General features: G+C 52.7%; 7 protein-coding genes across 7 annotated transcripts; 3 read left to right on the top strand and 4 right to left on the bottom strand.

The window, feature by feature from the left end:
- The first annotated feature begins 4,726 nt into the window (after window positions 1-4,726).
- SNOG_04544 (hypothetical protein) lies at window positions 4,727-6,300 on the top strand. The gene has a single exon (XM_001794907.1). It carries the CDS (start codon window positions 4,847-4,849, stop codon window positions 5,930-5,932), a length of 1,086 nt encoding a protein of 361 aa, XP_001794959.1. The 5' UTR covers window positions 4,727-4,846; the 3' UTR covers window positions 5,933-6,300.
- A 1,732-nt stretch (window positions 6,301-8,032) lies between these two features.
- SNOG_04543 (hypothetical protein) lies at window positions 8,033-9,682 on the bottom strand (the record flags this gene model as incomplete). The annotated part of the gene is made up of 4 exons (XM_001794906.1): window positions 8,033-8,976; window positions 9,029-9,184; window positions 9,244-9,358; window positions 9,410-9,682. The coding sequence occupies 4 exons, from the start codon at window positions 9,680-9,682 to the stop codon at window positions 8,033-8,035; spliced, it is 1,488 nt and encodes a 495-aa protein (XP_001794958.1).
- Window positions 9,683-10,295: 613 nt separating this feature from the next.
- Window positions 10,296-10,436, top strand: SNOG_04542 (hypothetical protein; the record flags this gene model as incomplete). Its single annotated transcript, XM_001794905.1, has 2 exons — window positions 10,296-10,354; window positions 10,391-10,436. 2 exons carry the CDS (start codon window positions 10,296-10,298, stop codon window positions 10,434-10,436), a joined length of 105 nt encoding a protein of 34 aa, XP_001794957.1.
- A 124-nt stretch (window positions 10,437-10,560) lies between these two features.
- Window positions 10,561-12,845, bottom strand: SNOG_04541 (hypothetical protein; the record flags this gene model as incomplete). Its single annotated transcript, XM_001794904.1, has 2 exons — window positions 10,561-11,179; window positions 11,345-12,845. The coding sequence occupies 2 exons, from the start codon at window positions 12,843-12,845 to the stop codon at window positions 10,791-10,793; spliced, it is 1,890 nt and encodes a 629-aa protein (XP_001794956.1). The 3' UTR covers window positions 10,561-10,790.
- A 266-nt stretch (window positions 12,846-13,111) lies between these two features.
- SNOG_04540 (hypothetical protein) lies at window positions 13,112-13,383 on the bottom strand (the record flags this gene model as incomplete). The annotated part of the gene is made up of 2 exons (XM_001794903.1): window positions 13,112-13,259; window positions 13,301-13,383. 2 exons carry the CDS (start codon window positions 13,381-13,383, stop codon window positions 13,112-13,114), a joined length of 231 nt encoding a protein of 76 aa, XP_001794955.1.
- A 1,400-nt stretch (window positions 13,384-14,783) lies between these two features.
- Window positions 14,784-15,512, bottom strand: SNOG_04539 (hypothetical protein; the record flags this gene model as incomplete). Its single annotated transcript, XM_001794902.1, has 1 exon — window positions 14,784-15,512. The coding sequence occupies one exon, from the start codon at window positions 15,510-15,512 to the stop codon at window positions 14,784-14,786; it is 729 nt and encodes a 242-aa protein (XP_001794954.1).
- A 657-nt stretch (window positions 15,513-16,169) lies between these two features.
- Window positions 16,170-16,698, top strand: SNOG_04538 (hypothetical protein; the record flags this gene model as incomplete). The annotated part of the gene is made up of 2 exons (XM_001794901.1): window positions 16,170-16,208; window positions 16,273-16,698. The coding sequence occupies 2 exons, from the start codon at window positions 16,170-16,172 to the stop codon at window positions 16,549-16,551; spliced, it is 318 nt and encodes a 105-aa protein (XP_001794953.1). The 3' UTR covers window positions 16,552-16,698.
- Between the last annotated feature and the right edge of the window lie 114 nt (window positions 16,699-16,812).

Here is a 16,812-nt window from a genome sequence, read left to right as displayed (position 1 = left end):
GGAAAAAGCAAGTCTCCAGAGTGCCGCGCGCAAGCTATTTTGGTATTTAGAGCCAGGGGTCGATGCCCGTGATGGACTTGCTTTTTCCGAGGAGCATGGGAGGTTAGGATGATGCTTGTACTTTTATCTACAGATGATGAAAGTCTCTTGATATGAATACTTGGCGAAACGTGAATAGACTGCTATGCTTGCTTGCTCGGCGGAGATGTGATTGCAGTCAAGACTGGCCGCCTGAGGTCGTGGATACCTCGGTCGCGAAAACCGTATCTGATGTGATGGATCGAGTATGTCCATGCGATGCTAGATCTGATGCCTACAAGCGATGATAGGTTCGCAATCAAGACTCTGCGCAACAAGCAGCGCATTGTTACTAGAGTATCAACTCTTCACGGTGCTCCTCGCTTCCAACTACACCGACCACTCTACGGATATTCGCGGATCTAGCGACTCAATACCCACACCCCAAAAGCCCAACCAGGAACACAATTACCACCCCGTCAGTCCCAGGAAAAAAAAGTGGGTGTGCTCTACTAAACCAAGCGATACTCGTAGTGGTGTGCTGCTACCCCACGATTTGTAAAGAGAACTGGGGTTTTTGGTCAGGCGGCAAAATTTAAGCGAGTCAGCTTGGTGTTCGGCAAAAGATCCGAGTGCTACTTATTGGTGGAAGATAGGAATTGTTACCTGGGTTTTATCGGATTCCGGGATTGGATTGGGGTAGTGAGATGCGGCATGTGAAATTTTGTAGGTGCGGGAATGATGGGATTGTTGGGTGGTGGCGAAGACAGATGTCGGTTGGCTCTCGCCGTGTCACACGGTACCGTAGTCGCCGGTTTGGCGGGGTGTTAAGACAAGGTAATGATTATAACATGTTTGATGTAGTTTGATGTTTGTGTTCATACAATTCGAGCGGCTGTCAAAGTATCAGAAATGTCAACAGAATGAGGCAACTACTCAACAACTCTATCTCGAATCAAGTCCATGACGACCACACTGTATGGGTTGCACCAAATGTGATACTGTCTGGACTATGAACCTCTCCGTGGCCGCGGACATCAGCACAGCAACTGTTGATACTCTGGCGCGGGAAGCTAGCGAATCATGTAGAACCGCACGGAAGAGTTCGAGTCTGGTGACTATTACACGCCTTATGCGCCACGTCTGCGCCACATTTTGCGCGTAGATCCGGCAAGGCGCATGGCTCTTCCTGCCAGCAGTGATCACAGAGGAAATTCCTTTGCCAAGTGAAGCATCAATGGGGTAGTCTTGCCCAATGACTTCAAGCTTGCTATGGTGTGTTGAGGCAGAGTCGCTTCACCATGTTGCACTTGCATACGGGAAATGAATCCACATAGCTCGGGTACGGGGGAATCTGCAACAATATCCCGTTATTATAAGGTTCTTTCACATGGAGTTCCTCGGTTGTCGGGCGATGCTATTGCTCCCGATGGCCGTCTAAGGTGGTCAATAAGATAGCCGTTATTCGCGCAACGACCGTACGCCTTGCATATACCCTGTCCGCTGACTCGTATGATCATGGGAGTGATCGGTGTCGATGATGGAACGGAGTGTGACCTGAACCTCGAAGTACCGGTACATCTAACCCCAGCATCTTTCTGATTTGTGGATCTTATGGCCTCAAAAGCGTGGGATGTTGAAGGGCAGCTCATGTTGATCGCAAGCAAAAAGCCTTGCTCATTCGTGCTCAGAGGATTGTTGAGGAGGCAAACGGTCAAAGTCGGGAGCATTCTCAACGAAGTGAGGTTGAGCTGGATATGCTTGGCATCCCACACTGACTGCTTGTCTAGGAAAGCATGCGTGCGACTGAGCAGGCATATCCCACGCAAATCGCTCCAAGTGCAATCGAATGAGGCTCTTTCATTGGCAAATCAGGGTGCAACATTGCAGGCCAGCACGACCTGACTACAACTGCCGCAGTCGGAACGGTAAAGTTTCATTTCCCGACCTTGTGTAAGTTGTGCATCCGACAACCCCCACGAGACTTCCTAGATCGGCAAACCATTGTTCGATTAAGATTCTTGCCACTTCTACAGGAGTCTTGCTTGAATGGTGCTGGTTGTGGAGCCGACGGAGACGAACGACAGATGATCGAGAGAGCGGCCATGTCCGTCGTGCAAAATTAACCGGATATACGTCAGTATAGAACGAGATGGTATACTTGTAGAAGCTCCTGTCTTCCAAGTCATTCTGTTCCTCAAAGCTTACAAATGCAACTATCAGCCTCCATGTCCAGTTGTATGATCATGACAGCTCTGGACAATCGCCTTCACCGAGAGCATGCGATGCATTGTCATACGTGTGTTACTATGCGTGCATGCAATGTCTGTAACTGTACCTCGCTCTCGCTTCAAGAAGAGAGTCTGGCCTAGGCTGGACAAAGTGCATAGCCCCTCTTCTGCAGACTCTTCGTCTCACCACAGGGATGCAGATGCACCCGCTCTATTTCCGTGGTCGCTCAACCGTTGAACTCGAATGTGTGCAGGATCCACCTGTGACACATTTTATCCCGCGGACGAAAATTCAGAGTTGGCCAACTATATTGACCCACAATGCACTTCGTGATTGTGGAAAAGGCGGAGCGAACCTGCTGGAGCCTACACATTTCGTCTTGAGGATGTGGGATGGCAATATGCAAGGCTTCCGCACGAAGGCGAAGACGGTACGTTTTGAAAATCTCTAGACGCGTTGAGCGAGATGGGCGGACGATTTGACCCTTGATTTGTCTTGGGCAGCATCTGTGGCTGACGTCTGACATATTGCTTGCATATTCAGGGCTTCAGCGCATAGAAATAGCCATGCTGGATGACAAGGCAATCGCGAGAACGACCGGGCATCATGCATGCCAGAGGATCAGACGGTCGAACGTAGTAAGAAGGCGGGGGAGCGCCACCCTCGGAACATGCGGATTGTGGGGTAATAGCTCGTGTGTTGGCGTCAATCTTCGGCTCATATTCGGCGTTCGCTTGCGCGAGGCTTCATGTTGAATGGGTGTTCGAAAGCGCGTATTGCCAATGCTTTGTATAGCAAATGCAGTCATGGGCTCACGTACAGCATTGCGTGACCTCCGTATGCGCTGCTGTGACGCTTTCTGGCACAAGTTATGCACTCCCTGTGCATGTCAAGGATGGATTTGATTCGCTGCGATAGCCATGAGTCGCTTTCCGGATTTCCCACACTGGACAACTGAGCCCTAGATCAAAGGAAGAAATTTCCCGTTATGTGGTCAGGGTCTGGCCAGTGTAACCTTTGTCCAGCACTTGCTAGCACGAAACTTGCCACCACAGACGATCTTTGGCGTGGGGGAACCAACACCGAGATCCACCGATAATCAGGTACAGCACAATGTGCGAGGCTGCTCAAACATTCCCTCTGATGATGCTGGTCCCTGAGCACAAACAGCAAATGCGTAACCGCTGCTGCGGATTCTCGGTTTGTCCGTGAACGCCGAGTGGCTCAGCACCACGCGGTCCACACTGCAGATGCGCATTCTGTATTATTGACCTGCACACCTGCTGCTTTGGCGTTGGGCTCCGTCAGAGTAAACCTCGGCTGCCCCGTAACAGTCATGCGGAGCACGTATCCGGAAAGTGCATGGCTGCTGTCGAGGGAGATAGTGATGTGGCCGCTAGTATGAGCTGCGATTCATGTTGCCGTGTCTGCAGTGAGGAAGATGCTGGAGGCGTGAAGTTGGACGAGCCTCGACACCGGAACCTACGCTTTGGCCAAATGGTGCCACCGAGAGCAGCAAAGCGTGGGGGGGAGAAATTCATACCACGACAAGCGATCGGCGTCGTCATCCTTGGTCGTTGTGTAATCATGAGCCAGCCGCTCCGAAACCTTCTGGGTCGAGACTTCGTCACATCAAATGGATGCTGCGAGGTCTTGTGACAACCCTGCCGAGCTGCGGCTCCACGACTGCATCTGCCACGTCTTGCATTCTTGCATTACCGCTTCATACAGTCTTGTTTCTGTTACCCTCTGCATTGCCTGCTGCACGTCCCGAGTGGTCACGGAGAAGTGGCGGCAGCGGTGACTGGGACCACGACGAGAAATGGAGAAGCCGGGGTTGTCGACGGAAATCAGATGATGCGAAGAGGCGTGCGCTGAGCCCCCTCAATTCACGCCGGCTCGCACGCTTGCCCCCACCCCCACACTAAGATCCCTGAACGGTACCCATCAACGCTCATACGAGGCCCATCAACCCTTCGTATGGTTCTGTCTGTGGACATGATCGCCCTATCAGCGTCCAGACCGCGCTTCCAGCGATCGTCACAAGGCGACGCCCCCTTGTTGTGCACCTCCGGCCAAGATCCGGTACCCACAGCCTCTTAGCCCCTGCCAGCGCTCGCTGCAACGTGAGCGAAAAAAGCAACCCCCGTTTCAATCAGCAATGCAAGCTTCGTTCATTGGCCGTGTCCTTGCCAGCTCGCCGTCCGCAAACAGCTGTGCCTGGCATCGGCTGCGTCCTCGCACGCTGCGGGAGTCACCGCCCCTTTGGTCGTCACCAAGACGCCTGTGCATCCCTCCCGGGTGCAGTCGCGCGCACCTTGCTGTGCCTGCCATCCTAGTATCTCCTGACGAAAGCCGTCAGCTGGACCCCCACACTTGAATTGCGTCGTTCACCGTAGCAGCGTGTGCCCGGCGTTTGAAATATTTAAGTACCAGTACACGCCACGGTTGGAGACCAAACATCCACTATTGACGTATCCGTTCCGTTCGTCGTTTGGCGTTCCGCTTAATTCTTTGTCAAAAGTCTCCGCTTCGGTCTGCAAGTCCCATTAGTATAAAAGTCTATTTGACTGCCGCTTAAAAGTCCCTTCCCATCATGTCACCACACCACGACGCACCTTCTCCAGCACATAGCTTCACCACTGGATCAGGTTTTCATCAAGCTGTCCAATCCATCTACACAATGAACCACTACAACGACTTCGAGACCAGCTCAATGGAGTCTGCGGACGTAGGCATCCGGCGCACGCTGGTTCCTGGAATTTATGTCCCAACTGTAGCATTTTTCGATCCTGCAACAGACAATGTCGACGTAGAGACCACCGCCAACCATGCCGTTCGTCTGGCCAAGGCCGGTGTTGCAGGCATTACCACCCAAGGATCCAATGGCGAGGCTGTTCATCTGTCCCACAAGGAGCGTGATCTAATCACCAAGACGACCCGCAAGGCATTGGACGACGCTGGCTTCGGATACATGCCCGTCATTGTTGGCTGCGGAGCTCAGTCGACTCGGGAATCCATCGAGCTTTGCGAAGAAGCGGCCTCCGCTGGCGGAGACTATGCTTTGGTTCTGCCGCCTGGTTACTACCAAGGACTTTTCTCCAAAGAGACCGTAAAGGAATTTTTCCGGGATGTCGCAACTGCTTCGCCCATCCCCATCCTCATCTACAACTATCCCGGCGCTGTTTCAGGACTCGATCTCAACTCAGATACCATCATTGAGTTGGCACAACATCCCAACATCGTCGGCTGCAAGCTCACCTGTGGAAACACTGGTAAGCTCAATCGCGTTGCCTCAGCCACTCACGCCGCCACGGTATCAGATCCCGGATCCGGCTTCATGTGCATGGGAGGATCCGTGGACTTCACCCTCCAGACTCTTATTGGAGGTGGCTCTGGCATCATTGGTGGCATGGCCAACATCGCTCCAAAGTGCTGCGTCAAACTCATTGAGCTTTTCGAAGCAGGAAAGCTCGCCGAAGCTCGCAAATTGCAAGCTGTCGTTGCTCGCGGCGACTGGGCGGCCATCCAAGGAGGCATCATTGGCACCAAGGCCGGTCTCATGTCACACTTCGGCTACGGAGGATATGCCCGCAAGCCGCTCCCCAGGCCTTCGAAGGATGAGGCACATGGGTGGCGCGAAGCTTTCGACGAATTAGTCAAGATGGAGAACTCGTTGTAATCGAAAACTTACAGTACAGGCACAGGTGCCTGATGACGCCTACACGTATCAGTTGTTGGGCCTTGTTTCCACGTCAACCGTTGGAATTTCTCAGTCGATGCGATTTTAGCATTCCCTTCGGCGTTGAGCCCTCGCGCATACCTTTAGTGGCGTTCTTGTGGGATAGGGATATCTCGATTTGATAGCAGAGTCTATGTTCAGAGGCGTTGCAAGTCAATTGCTGTTTCAAAAAGTAATTACGTCTGCCGGACTTGTCCATCCAACGATACTTTCGGCAGTGAACAAAATCATCGCATCGCAGGGATCGGAACGAATGGGTGGCTGTCTGCTTTAGCCTTAGTTTTGATCAATTGCATCTCCGTCGTCAATCTGCCCCGCTCCAGTACACACAATGGCAAACTATGCTGACCATGTTCTCAATGATGCCATACTATCGAAAAGTGTCTGGAACTCCAGAAAGTAGTCGCGTGGGTACTCCAAGAGACTCATTATGCTAGTGTGGCTGCTCACCTACAGTTGCAACTAATGCACGTTGCCGCCCATGGAATATGTCGCTTGCGGAACTGGAACCCAGCCAATGTCGATCCTGAAGATGTGATGATGACTGCATTATCAATGCCTGTAACGCCACCTTCCGGATCACTTTCTCCAACCATACGATGCCGTGTCTGCTGAGGTCCTTGTATCCCAGTTCTCGGCACGGGCCGCTTGTTTGTACCGGTGAGCACCACTGAGCGCTGTTCAGCCGTGTTGGCTTGTGGTACCAAAAGCAAACACTGAAGTCGTACACCGCTACAAGGCCATGGCTGAAGCTTAATTGAGAGCCCGTGATGGGCTTTCGTGTTGTCTTCAGCCCGAAAGAATCGCTTCCTGGACCAATCGGTGCGTCTAGCGTAGGGTCACTTGGTGGCTTTTGGGTCGTTTTGTTTCCCCGTCTGACCGGGACGGGGTCATAGCTGCGCGGGGTGTCCGCATGTGAGCATACAGTCATCAGGCTTTTGAGACATGGCTTAGCCAGGATGTTCTGATGCTGTTATTTGAGCCTCTATTTAGAAGGAATGGTGCTTACATCTCGACTGAAATACTTATCGACTCCGCGGACCTCCGTTGGCGTACGCGGAAAGAGGTGATGATATCGGTAAGGTTATTGCACAATATGTAGCCAATCTCTTTAGAATTGAGGCCGCTGTCTCTGTTTCCGTATCAAACAGTGAAATTGTCAAGCATGAAATGAGACAGATTGTGAGCTCAAGGCGAGAGCCTGGAGGTGCGTGTGCCCTGTCCACATTCAGACTAGTCGGGTTCCATCTGGCATGGATTGGACCACCCGTATGACGTTCGATCAGTCAGAAAAGTCGTTATTCAGCTACTGCAACGTCCCTATTTACTCATTTTCTCAATGTATGTTGTCAGCTACGACGAAAACCGACCAAATGACAATTGCAGCCAGTGTCTGCGCAGGTCTGCACGCACCACGCCATGCAATGAGGAAGGCACAAATGATCGATGAGCATCGATCAACGTGTGCAGAGCAGTATATAAAATTGTTCAGCCTGACAGCTAGTATGAGTAACGATTAGGCACACCATCCCCTCGTAGCTGACAACGTGTAGTGAGTGCCAAGTGTTCTGCCTAGAGAAAAGGCTTAAAGCCATTGGACAGTGTAGGCAAAGTCTTGAAGTAGCTTTCGAAAGCGTGAAAACCGCATGCTTTGGCAAATAGATGATATCCGCCCCACTTCACCGCCGCTGTCGCTTGTATGCTACCCATGGTAGGCCCAAACCGGAAATGCAGCACTTACTTCCTCGAGAAGTATCACCACCTGATAGCCAAAACTAGTCTTAACTCGAAATACTGCCTCAATCAGAGTAGCAAGTCTGCTCGACTTTGAGCTGGTTTTACAGTCTATCGCAGCCTCCATATCAAGCCTAGCATGACCTCTGTTTGCCAAAGCACGCAGTGTTCATCTGCTATAGTCAAGTCGCACCTGAAAAAAACACACCACAATAACACTTCCCTTGCTCACAAATCAAAATCACGCAAATCATACTTTTAACTTGCCAATTAATCAATTACTCCACATCTCAACCATCTAGTATTCTACGGCCTAACCGGCCCGCCCTTACTCTTCCCTCCAAAGCCCGGCCCCTTGCCCGCTCCCCGTCCCTTCGCCAACTTAACAGTAAACGCACCGCGCTCAATCGTGTTCACCAGGATGAAGCCCGATGGGAACAAGAAGTGACTCCACGTGCCGACAAACTGTACAACACCACCAACCGCATCGTCCTCGGGGTAAATGTCAAAGAAGCCTTCAACGGTAACCTTCGCGCCGGAGGGGTCCTTGGCAATAGAACGAACATCGTGCACCCAGATACCCGCGCCGTAGTTGGATTGGTATGCCAAGCCATCAACGATATACAGATTATGGTCAATTCCCTTCGAATCCGTGGCGTTGAAGTTACCCGTGTACTTGGGCGCGCGCAGGTCAGTCAGGTCGACGATGTGGGTGACGGGGTAACCCGATGCAGCGGGGCCGTTGCCTTCTTGCTCGTCGAGCTCGTCGTTGAGGAGGACGTATTGGTGCCAGTTGCGCTCGGTCCACCAGCCCTGGTGGCAGTAGGTGGCGCCGGGGTAGGAGAGGCGGGAGAGGACTTCGGAGGCCGGGTTGCCGTCTTTCTTGGTTGAGTCGTAGACGGTCATTGTGTCTTCGTTGTAGCCGATGCAGATGTTGCGGCCGCGGAAACGGCGGTCCGGGCCGTTGTAGGTTACGCATTGTGCGTCGTGGACGTAGCCGTCTTGGCTGGCACAGCCGGGGGAGGTGGGCTTGGTGGGGTCCGCAAGGTCGATGTACTGGAGACCTGCGGCGCAGGTTTGGTTGCGTGGCTGGGCGCCGACGGCGAGGATATACTCGTTGTCCCAGTCGATAACGACGTTGTGAGTACGTCCGATGGGGAGCTGGTCCCAGAGACCAACAAGGTCCTTCTTGGGGTCGAAGGTGACCGGGCTCTTGGGGTCAACATCGAGGAGCTTCTTCATGTCGAAGACTAAACTATGTTAGCATTGTTTTGCAATCCGAAGAATTAGGGTACGACTTACTCTGAACGTTGTGGCCAACGGCTTCACTGCCGATGATGACATAGTCATTGAGCACACGGATCTCGCGCCACCTTGAACCCTCGCTCTGTGCTGGGAGACGTCCCAAGTATTGGAGTTTACCGTTCTTGAGAACTTCAACGAACGCAGCACCGCTGACTGAAAATGCAAGTTAGTTTTTGTATCGAACATTGTGTTTGGAATGGACAAAAACATACACTGGCCGACGATACCGAACTCTCGACCGTTCTTAGCAGTCCAGCCCCAGCTCGAGGAGCCACGACCCTCAGGACCACCCATATCAGCGTGGTTCATGAAGTCGTACAAGTCCATCTGTATCGAGTTAGTCGATTGCCTCAAGTGTCAAAGCAGGGAAATACTAACGTTGTTGCATCGGAAAGTCTCCGAGCTGTTTCCAGCCTGAACAACCGCAACACCATCCTTGCACTCAACGCGGTCCTTCTTAGGGCCAGGCTTCGCATGCCACGAAGCCCACTGCCTGGAATCCTGCTTGCCCTCGGCTGCATCATGATCCCACTGCTCAGTCTTGAGCTTCATCAACTTCTGATGCACCGCGCCGGACGCATACTCCGACTTGGAGAAGGACGCAGCATTAGCCGCAAGAGGCAAAGCCAGGGCTGCGAGGGAGAACTTCATCTTGGCGGCTGGACAGTGGAGCAGTGCAGGTGAGCGGGTTTGAGCAGGTTGTTGGCAGCATGCATATTTATACAAGCAGCTGCGTCGCCCCTCTTGCACTGCATGTTCAATTCGTCTTCACTGGTACTCACTTTCTCGAAGCTCCTGGCCGAATGTTCTTGGAAATTATCTACTCGGGCTGGGCACTGGAGTACTGCATTGGCAGCCTTGCTGAATTAGGCAGCTCGGTGTACTCGGACTACTGCCGCTTCAGGAAGCTCAATCACTCCAGGACCACAGATGCGCACTGCCACACGGACGTCCCTGTGCGATTCCCTGTCTTGCGCGCGCATCGCAGTATCCGTCGTTCAGGACGCCGGAGCACGAGTGTTGCTTGGCAGATTGCGTTGCGGAGCAGCGGCAAACTTGGCAGAGATAGCTCTCGTTGACTTGACACTGCTGGGAAGGTCGGCGTATACCAAGACTTTTCTCGGTGCTGGGCACGCAGAATGAAGATACCGACAGCCAGGAATGGCGAGCACTCTACGGAATTTTGATCGACAATGACGTTCTTTAATTTTGGGCCGGCGACGCAGTTTGATCATGCCGTTTGCTCGTTACGAGCGCGCGCAGGATGGCTCATATTGTGATTGCGTACGATGGCTTGTGGACAATTCAAGCATTGGAAGTCGAGTTAGTATAGTAAGCCCGGTAAGACGATGTGTAAAGAAATGCAGGCACATCCATGGACTGGCCAGCGGAAGACGGCGGCTGATCTCGCCGCATGAAGCTAGACTTGTCAGCGTTGCTCTTCAGAGGCCCATGTTGGAAGCGTACGCAGACCATTTCAGCATGGTGAAGCAACGCATTCGTCAATTTCCAATGTCGGGCTAGTTGAGTAGATTTGTAGTTCTCAATTCAATTTCACAATATCTTCCTTCTCTAACACAGTCTACAAATTGGGCATCCCTAAAGAAGTATATGGTAAGAATAAAGAACAAAAACGCTGCATGTACTATAAAGCGCTAAAGATGCAACAAGAAACCAATCGCATGCCGCAACCGTACCAGGCTGTTAAATGATACCAGAAGGAACGCCGGCTTATGTCGCAATATGATGTAGAAGACTCTCAAAGGGCCCAGCTTCCCTTGCGGACAGCAGTTCCACGGCCGCCAAAGGGAATCTCTTCCTCGGCCATGTTCGGGTGCTGTCTCGCCCATTCTTGAATATAGATTCGGAGCGCACGCCAGCGGGAGCATGTCTCTTCTGTGATCTCATTCTCAGTGAGATTGCCGTCCTTGCCGAGGCGAATGTATCCTCTTGACGCAGCGAGGTGGTCGTCTTGCCGGAGTTCGACGAGTGGAATGCCAGATATCTTAGAAAGCTCGGCATCAAAAGGGCGGGCCATGGATGGGTATCCAAGCGACAAGTAGTTGTAAACTTGCGTGACAAAATCGTCTGAGAAGTCATCGGCAATGGTCTGCTCGACTGCAAGCTTTTCGTCAATGCTACTGAAGTCTGTTGTTGATGCGGGAGGCGTTGGTGGTAACAAGCTCGTTGAAGGTGTGGGGCAGGGTGACATGGGGTTTGGCTTCTCGTGCATTGGTGTCAAAATGCCTGTAGGTCCACGTGGTGACTTATCACCGGTGCTGATACACATTCCACCCCAAAGACCGTGCGTACTTGATGCTCGACTGTTTGCAGTCGACCACAGCGAAGGAGTTGTGCTGGTCTGCCTGCCGTTACCCTGTCCACACCACAGAGACTCTCCTTTCTCCGAAGCAGCTTTAGTCTGCTCTGAGAGGTAGCACATGGCAGTCTTGACGGCATCGCATCCTTGTGTAGGATCGAATCGTGAAGGTTCTGGTGAATCACACCGCGGAAATCTGATGTCACTTCCGAGCATTGGTGGACGAGCACTTTTCCGCATGCGAGCCATCTCAGGATTGCCCGCATCTTGCGCAAGTTTCTTGGCTGTAGCGGAGTCTAGGAAGCCAGCTGGGTTGCCAAATGGATTGTATGCCGGCTTCTTGGTCTGGTCTGGTTGTCGCTCCTTCTCCTTCTCTTTTTCCTTCTCGGCTTTTTGGTTCTCCTGATACTTCTGCATAGCTTCCAGTTCCCAATTGATCTCAGTGAATGATCGCCCTCCATTCCCAAGTGAGTCAAGCTCGTCTGAATCCCGAGTCACATAGTGCGCAATCGGCTCGTGATAATCGTCGTTTGGAAAGGCGGCCATGGCTTGCTCTCTCAACTGTTTCTCTGCAGTCTTAGCAGCCAATTCCAACAGATATCCAGCTGACGCGTCGTCGATACTTTCCCTTCTCCGAGTGACCTCTGTGTACATAAAAGAGTGATCGTGCTTGAGGGGTGACGTCGAAGGTGACGACGGCGTCGAGGCTTCAGATTCAGACGACTCGATGGGATCTAGGTCGGGAATGCGGAAAGAATGTTGGGACGAGCTAAAGTAGGAGCGCCGCCGTGCTAGTGGACAGGATGCGTATCCCTTCTCAACCTCAAGAAACAAGGGATTCTGGGTCACATCGATAGATGGTGAGTTTACTGGTGCACTCGGTGATATGCCCAAAATTCTCGCTCTACGACGACTTATGGTATCAGGAGTGGCGTCGGTCTTGTCCGCAGGGTATAAAGCTGGGGCGTTGTCCGATGCTTTGCGATGTCGCTGGGCAGTCTCAATGAGTTGTGGTGAGAACTTCCCAGAGGCGCGCTTCAATATAGGCTTGGGCTTGCGATTGCTCGACGATGTGGTTCCCAACGGTTCTGGTTTGAACCTTCTTGGAGATGGTTGCTGGCCCCATTCCTCAGCGAACCTCTGGCGGCTAGGACTCAGCGGACTCTTGACAATGATCTCTGGAGGGTCAGACGCGGTGTGAGCATTCGTCCTCTGGCTGGTCTCAACGGGCTCGGGTGCAAATCTGCGGTTCGTTCTTTGTGTCGTCTCAACTGGTTCAGGCGCGAACTTGCGATTCGTCTTGACCGTCGTCTCCACCGGCTCGGGAGCGAACTTGCGATTAGACTTGGTGGTAGTCTCCAGTGGTTCCGGTGCGAATTTCCGGACCAGTTTTGGCCTCTCAGTCTGTTCCTCTGCACGTCTGTCTTTCGAAGACGATGTGGATGTTTCTATAGGCTCCACCTTGAAGCGTCTCGGAGGTCCTGTCGGAGCCATTGTGTGTATATTGCTCTTCTTCCGAGCTTATGGATGGGAGAAATCGCGAATGTAATTGGATGCAACAAGTATAAGCTCCTGCTGGCGCGGCGCGACTAGTGTCGATTGTGTGCGGATGCGCATGGGCACGCGGGGAAGCAATCGGGCGGGATCGGAAGCATATGAGTGCACACGACTTGCATGTGTCGCATGCCAGGAGTGTGGTACTGATGACAGCCTAGACAGATGCCAAGACCACGCAAAAAAGGTTATGCAGAACCTTGTGGCTACTCGAATAGGGCCTTCAGGGTCTTGGGTTGTATGGGCAAGGCGGTCGACGACGGGACGAATGGTAGGATTGCTTCGATGACTTCAGTAGTAGTCAGAGGGGCTGTTGCACAGTTAGCCATGTCTTCGCATGTGTTGACCATGTCGCTTCATGATGTTCTTCAGCTGAGAGCCGACATCGCACTCACCAATCACCGTAGTTCGGTTCCCACACAGCGAGCGACTTGTCGAATTGCGGAAAGCGTTTGAAGGAGAGGTTCTCAGGATTCATGTGAAACCCCACGATGTTGAATTGCGGGCTAGCAATTGACTTCGGGGCAAGCAGAATGACGTAGCGGCGGTGGAGCGTACTAGCTGTTGCGGAGCGAATGGCGGAGCCGCAGACGTCGCTCCGAAGTAAGTAAGCTATCAGGTGTCTGATGCCGATGGTCCAGCGTATAGACGGTAAAGTAGTTTGGACGTCTTTGGCGGTCTAGGAGGCGTGTAGACGGTGAGAAACGTTGTGTTTCTTGTTGAGACAAGGATGTGCTTCGATCAGTTCTCGGCCGTGGCCCTGCGAATCAAGGAGGTACCCAGGGATGCCAAAGGGTCGAGATTGGTCTGTCAATGCATGTGAAAAGTGACCAGATCAAGACATATATGCCGCGCAAAAGCAAAAGGGGTGACGAGTTTCGGATATGTGGGCGCATTGGAAGCTGCCCGACGAGCTGCGTCTTCACGATGCGCACAGCGCGCTCCTGGGTCGACTAGGCCCAACTAGAGTGCCCAGTCAGCAGCCGTCGCAATTCCCATGGCTGTGATTCGCATAGCGGAGAGGCGGAGCGGAAGGTGGGTCTTGTGTGGCAGACAAGAAGACGCTCTGACGCTGGAGTCGCGAGAAATCGGAATCTTCTCAGTCGTCGTCGGACCGGGGGATCGGCGCCGTTGCAGGGTATGGTCCACCACCCGGATGCTTCCACGTGAAGCAACATAGCACATGCGCTTGTCATCTCAACGTCTTCCACATCTCTCACCGCCCAACTGCCCTCTTCGTGACCTCTCCTCTATCTCGGGCTGCAGCTTTGTTTTTCGTTCGCTTCCCCGTGACCGTGACGCGCACTCGTTCACTCGCGTGGCAGAGAGTGGTCCTTCCAGGCGAATAAAGCCGCACCTTCATCTCCACTCCAACAGTCGCGGGCGATCCGAGCTCTCATAAATTCACAATAATACACGCTGGACCAGACCGAATCATATTGACCACTAGCCTGCACCGCCGCCCTGGCATCCTCTGCAGATTCCATCTCAAGCTCAGCTGCACTGCAAGCGACTCGCTTAGATCACGCCAGCAATACTCGTCAATAAACGCCCATCTTCGATACACCGATATAGGCATGGCAGCAAGGCACGCGGGCTGCACTTCCGGGAACGCACCACATCTGCTCAATTGCTAAGCTTTCGTTTCAGTCACCGCGGACCCGGCCATGCATTACCCCAAGCCTTTTAAAGTAACTGCATATTGCACTCGAGTTCTTATCTTACAAAAGCATTCCCAAACGCCTAATTCGCGCAATCCATATTTGGAAACAGTCTGCCAGCCCATGCACACAACATGATTGATATCCTTCTACCTCCCTAAACTCGGCATATGGATAGTCCCATTCAAGTCCGACGGCAAAGCTTATCCAAGGAAGATTAATGCGCAAACGAGTCCCCGTCGTAATGCGTGGAGTAGGCGTTGGGGAAGCTCTGGGCTCCCCAGCGACCATTTGGACTTAGCAGCGTCGTAACGTCCTGGGTAATTAGATGCGATAATGACGGACCACGACAATCCTCATACTGGGCACTGAGCCGAAGAGGTGTCTTGCGAAAAAGGCCTGGAAGGCGGTCGTGTCGAATAGCATCGCCCCAAGTGCCCACTCCAGCGACCAGGCCCTCTTGCGACATGTTGTCCGCGCTTCCGACCTCAGATGACGCGCTGCTGTGCGATCTCGTCGTAGCCTCGTTGCGAAGGCTGTCCAGCTCATCGCGGTTCCGGTTCAGTATCGAAGAGATAAAGATGGACCTCTGAGCGCGCAAGAATCGATGAAATCGGAGATCTTCTTCTGAACGGTATGTGAATCCTCCTGGCTGCCTCTCACTCGTCCGGGAATCTTCTGGACCGAAAGGTTGAGGTTCATAAACTTCCTCTACATGCAAAGGCTCTTCCAGATCTCCGACATCATTGTCAGAACCGACCACGGTGGACGTCGCATCACTCCCACACCCTCCCTCTCCATCATCGTCTCCTGACTGCGGTCCACTGCAGCCCAAACCACAGCAATACCTGCAGTTTGATTCATTGAGGTGGGGCGGTCGATCGGACGACACTGCCTCTATCTCCATCTGCCGGTCATGGGGGTTTGAGTCGTCATGACGGGACATGCTGATTTATTGGAAGTCGGATGATGATTTGTTCTAACAGGGCTATTAGCATGGAATTCGACCAAGCTTCGTTCCGTAAACATCTCCGACACGTATCAAGGCCTACAGCGTGGAACACACGAGATCGAAGCGAATTATCAAGGACATGGTAGGCATACCTCTGAATGCTCTATATGGACGACAACGGAACTTCCAACCATCCACGACCATGTGCCTCCTCCAACAATCCAGCCGTTAGATCAACGAGGCTTAGATGCGCTACTAGTCAAGCAGGAAAATACGAACAGATCTCTGTGCGAGGACGCCCTCACCTTCATGCTCGCAAGACACATCTATATACCCTATAAAGCGGGGTCAAGCATCCAGCCAAACCACGAGGTAAATGACATCACATCACACATGTCTGCGATCGACTGGACACGACAGGTTGCTACAGCAAGACGTCGTCCAAAACCGTACATAAGCCATTCCATTGGACGCAGCAGGCGGCTCGCGTTTTTCACCAACGTCGCACAGGGCCAAACAGGACGACAGACACGTGCGAGACCAGAGCAAATTCACCGGGTATGATTCCCATTCGCACCTTCGAAAAGCGGATATCATACATTGCCCTCACATCGCATGCTCACGACGGGACCGAGTGTAACCGCCTACACAATGACTCAAGCCCCAGGCCTGTGTTTTCTCAGCCTTATGGTGACGTGCATTGTCAATCGTCCTGCGCATACTCCATGCCTGAGGCTCTAAAACATCACACCAGTTAGCGCCGCTTCGCTTCCGCTTGCCCGAAGCAGGCCGCGCACTGCATGAGAGCGAGAGGGGCACGCCGCCGGTGAAGCCCGCCACCGCGCACGACTCCATAAACCGAGCGGCAAGGTTGGATTTAGGTTTGGTGGCGCAAGCGGAGCGAGACGAGTGGATGCTTCATTCTAACGTCTGGGCCTCTGTTTGTCTGTTCCCATGCTTGCCACGACATGACAGCGGGAGGGGAGAACCACCAACCCCGAAAGTCCCTGGACCAACGGGTTTCCTGCAGTGAAAACTGCACAGGAACAATTGGCCTGTTGAAGAAACAACTAGGGTGGGTTTTTCTTGGCATGTGCGCCTGGTGCTACTTTTCGATCTGAAGCATCGCTGGCGAATCCTGTCTTCTTCACGAATTATCATTCGGAAGGCGTGTGAACTGCCATCGTCTGATCGTAGAAAGAAAAAGAGGCACATGAGCTATTATGTCTTTTTCTCGGGTCGATGGATCTTAGCTTGTGGACCTTGAGGTGGACGATGCATCCGGTTTCTTGCC

This window comes from Parastagonospora nodorum (genome assembly GCF_000146915.1).
Source record: "Parastagonospora nodorum SN15 chromosome Unknown scaffold_6, whole genome shotgun sequence".
In the NCBI taxonomy this organism is placed as follows: Eukaryota; Fungi; Ascomycota; class Dothideomycetes; order Pleosporales; family Phaeosphaeriaceae; genus Parastagonospora; species Parastagonospora nodorum.
The sequence above is the reverse complement of the archived record's forward strand: the minus strand, read 5'-3'. Positions and strand labels throughout refer to the sequence as shown.

Excerpts from the sequence above, each read along its gene's own strand:
- SNOG_04544 (XM_001794907.1), top strand. The coding sequence starts at position 4,847 with ATGTCACCACACCACGACGCACCTTCTCCAGCACATAGCTTCACCACT.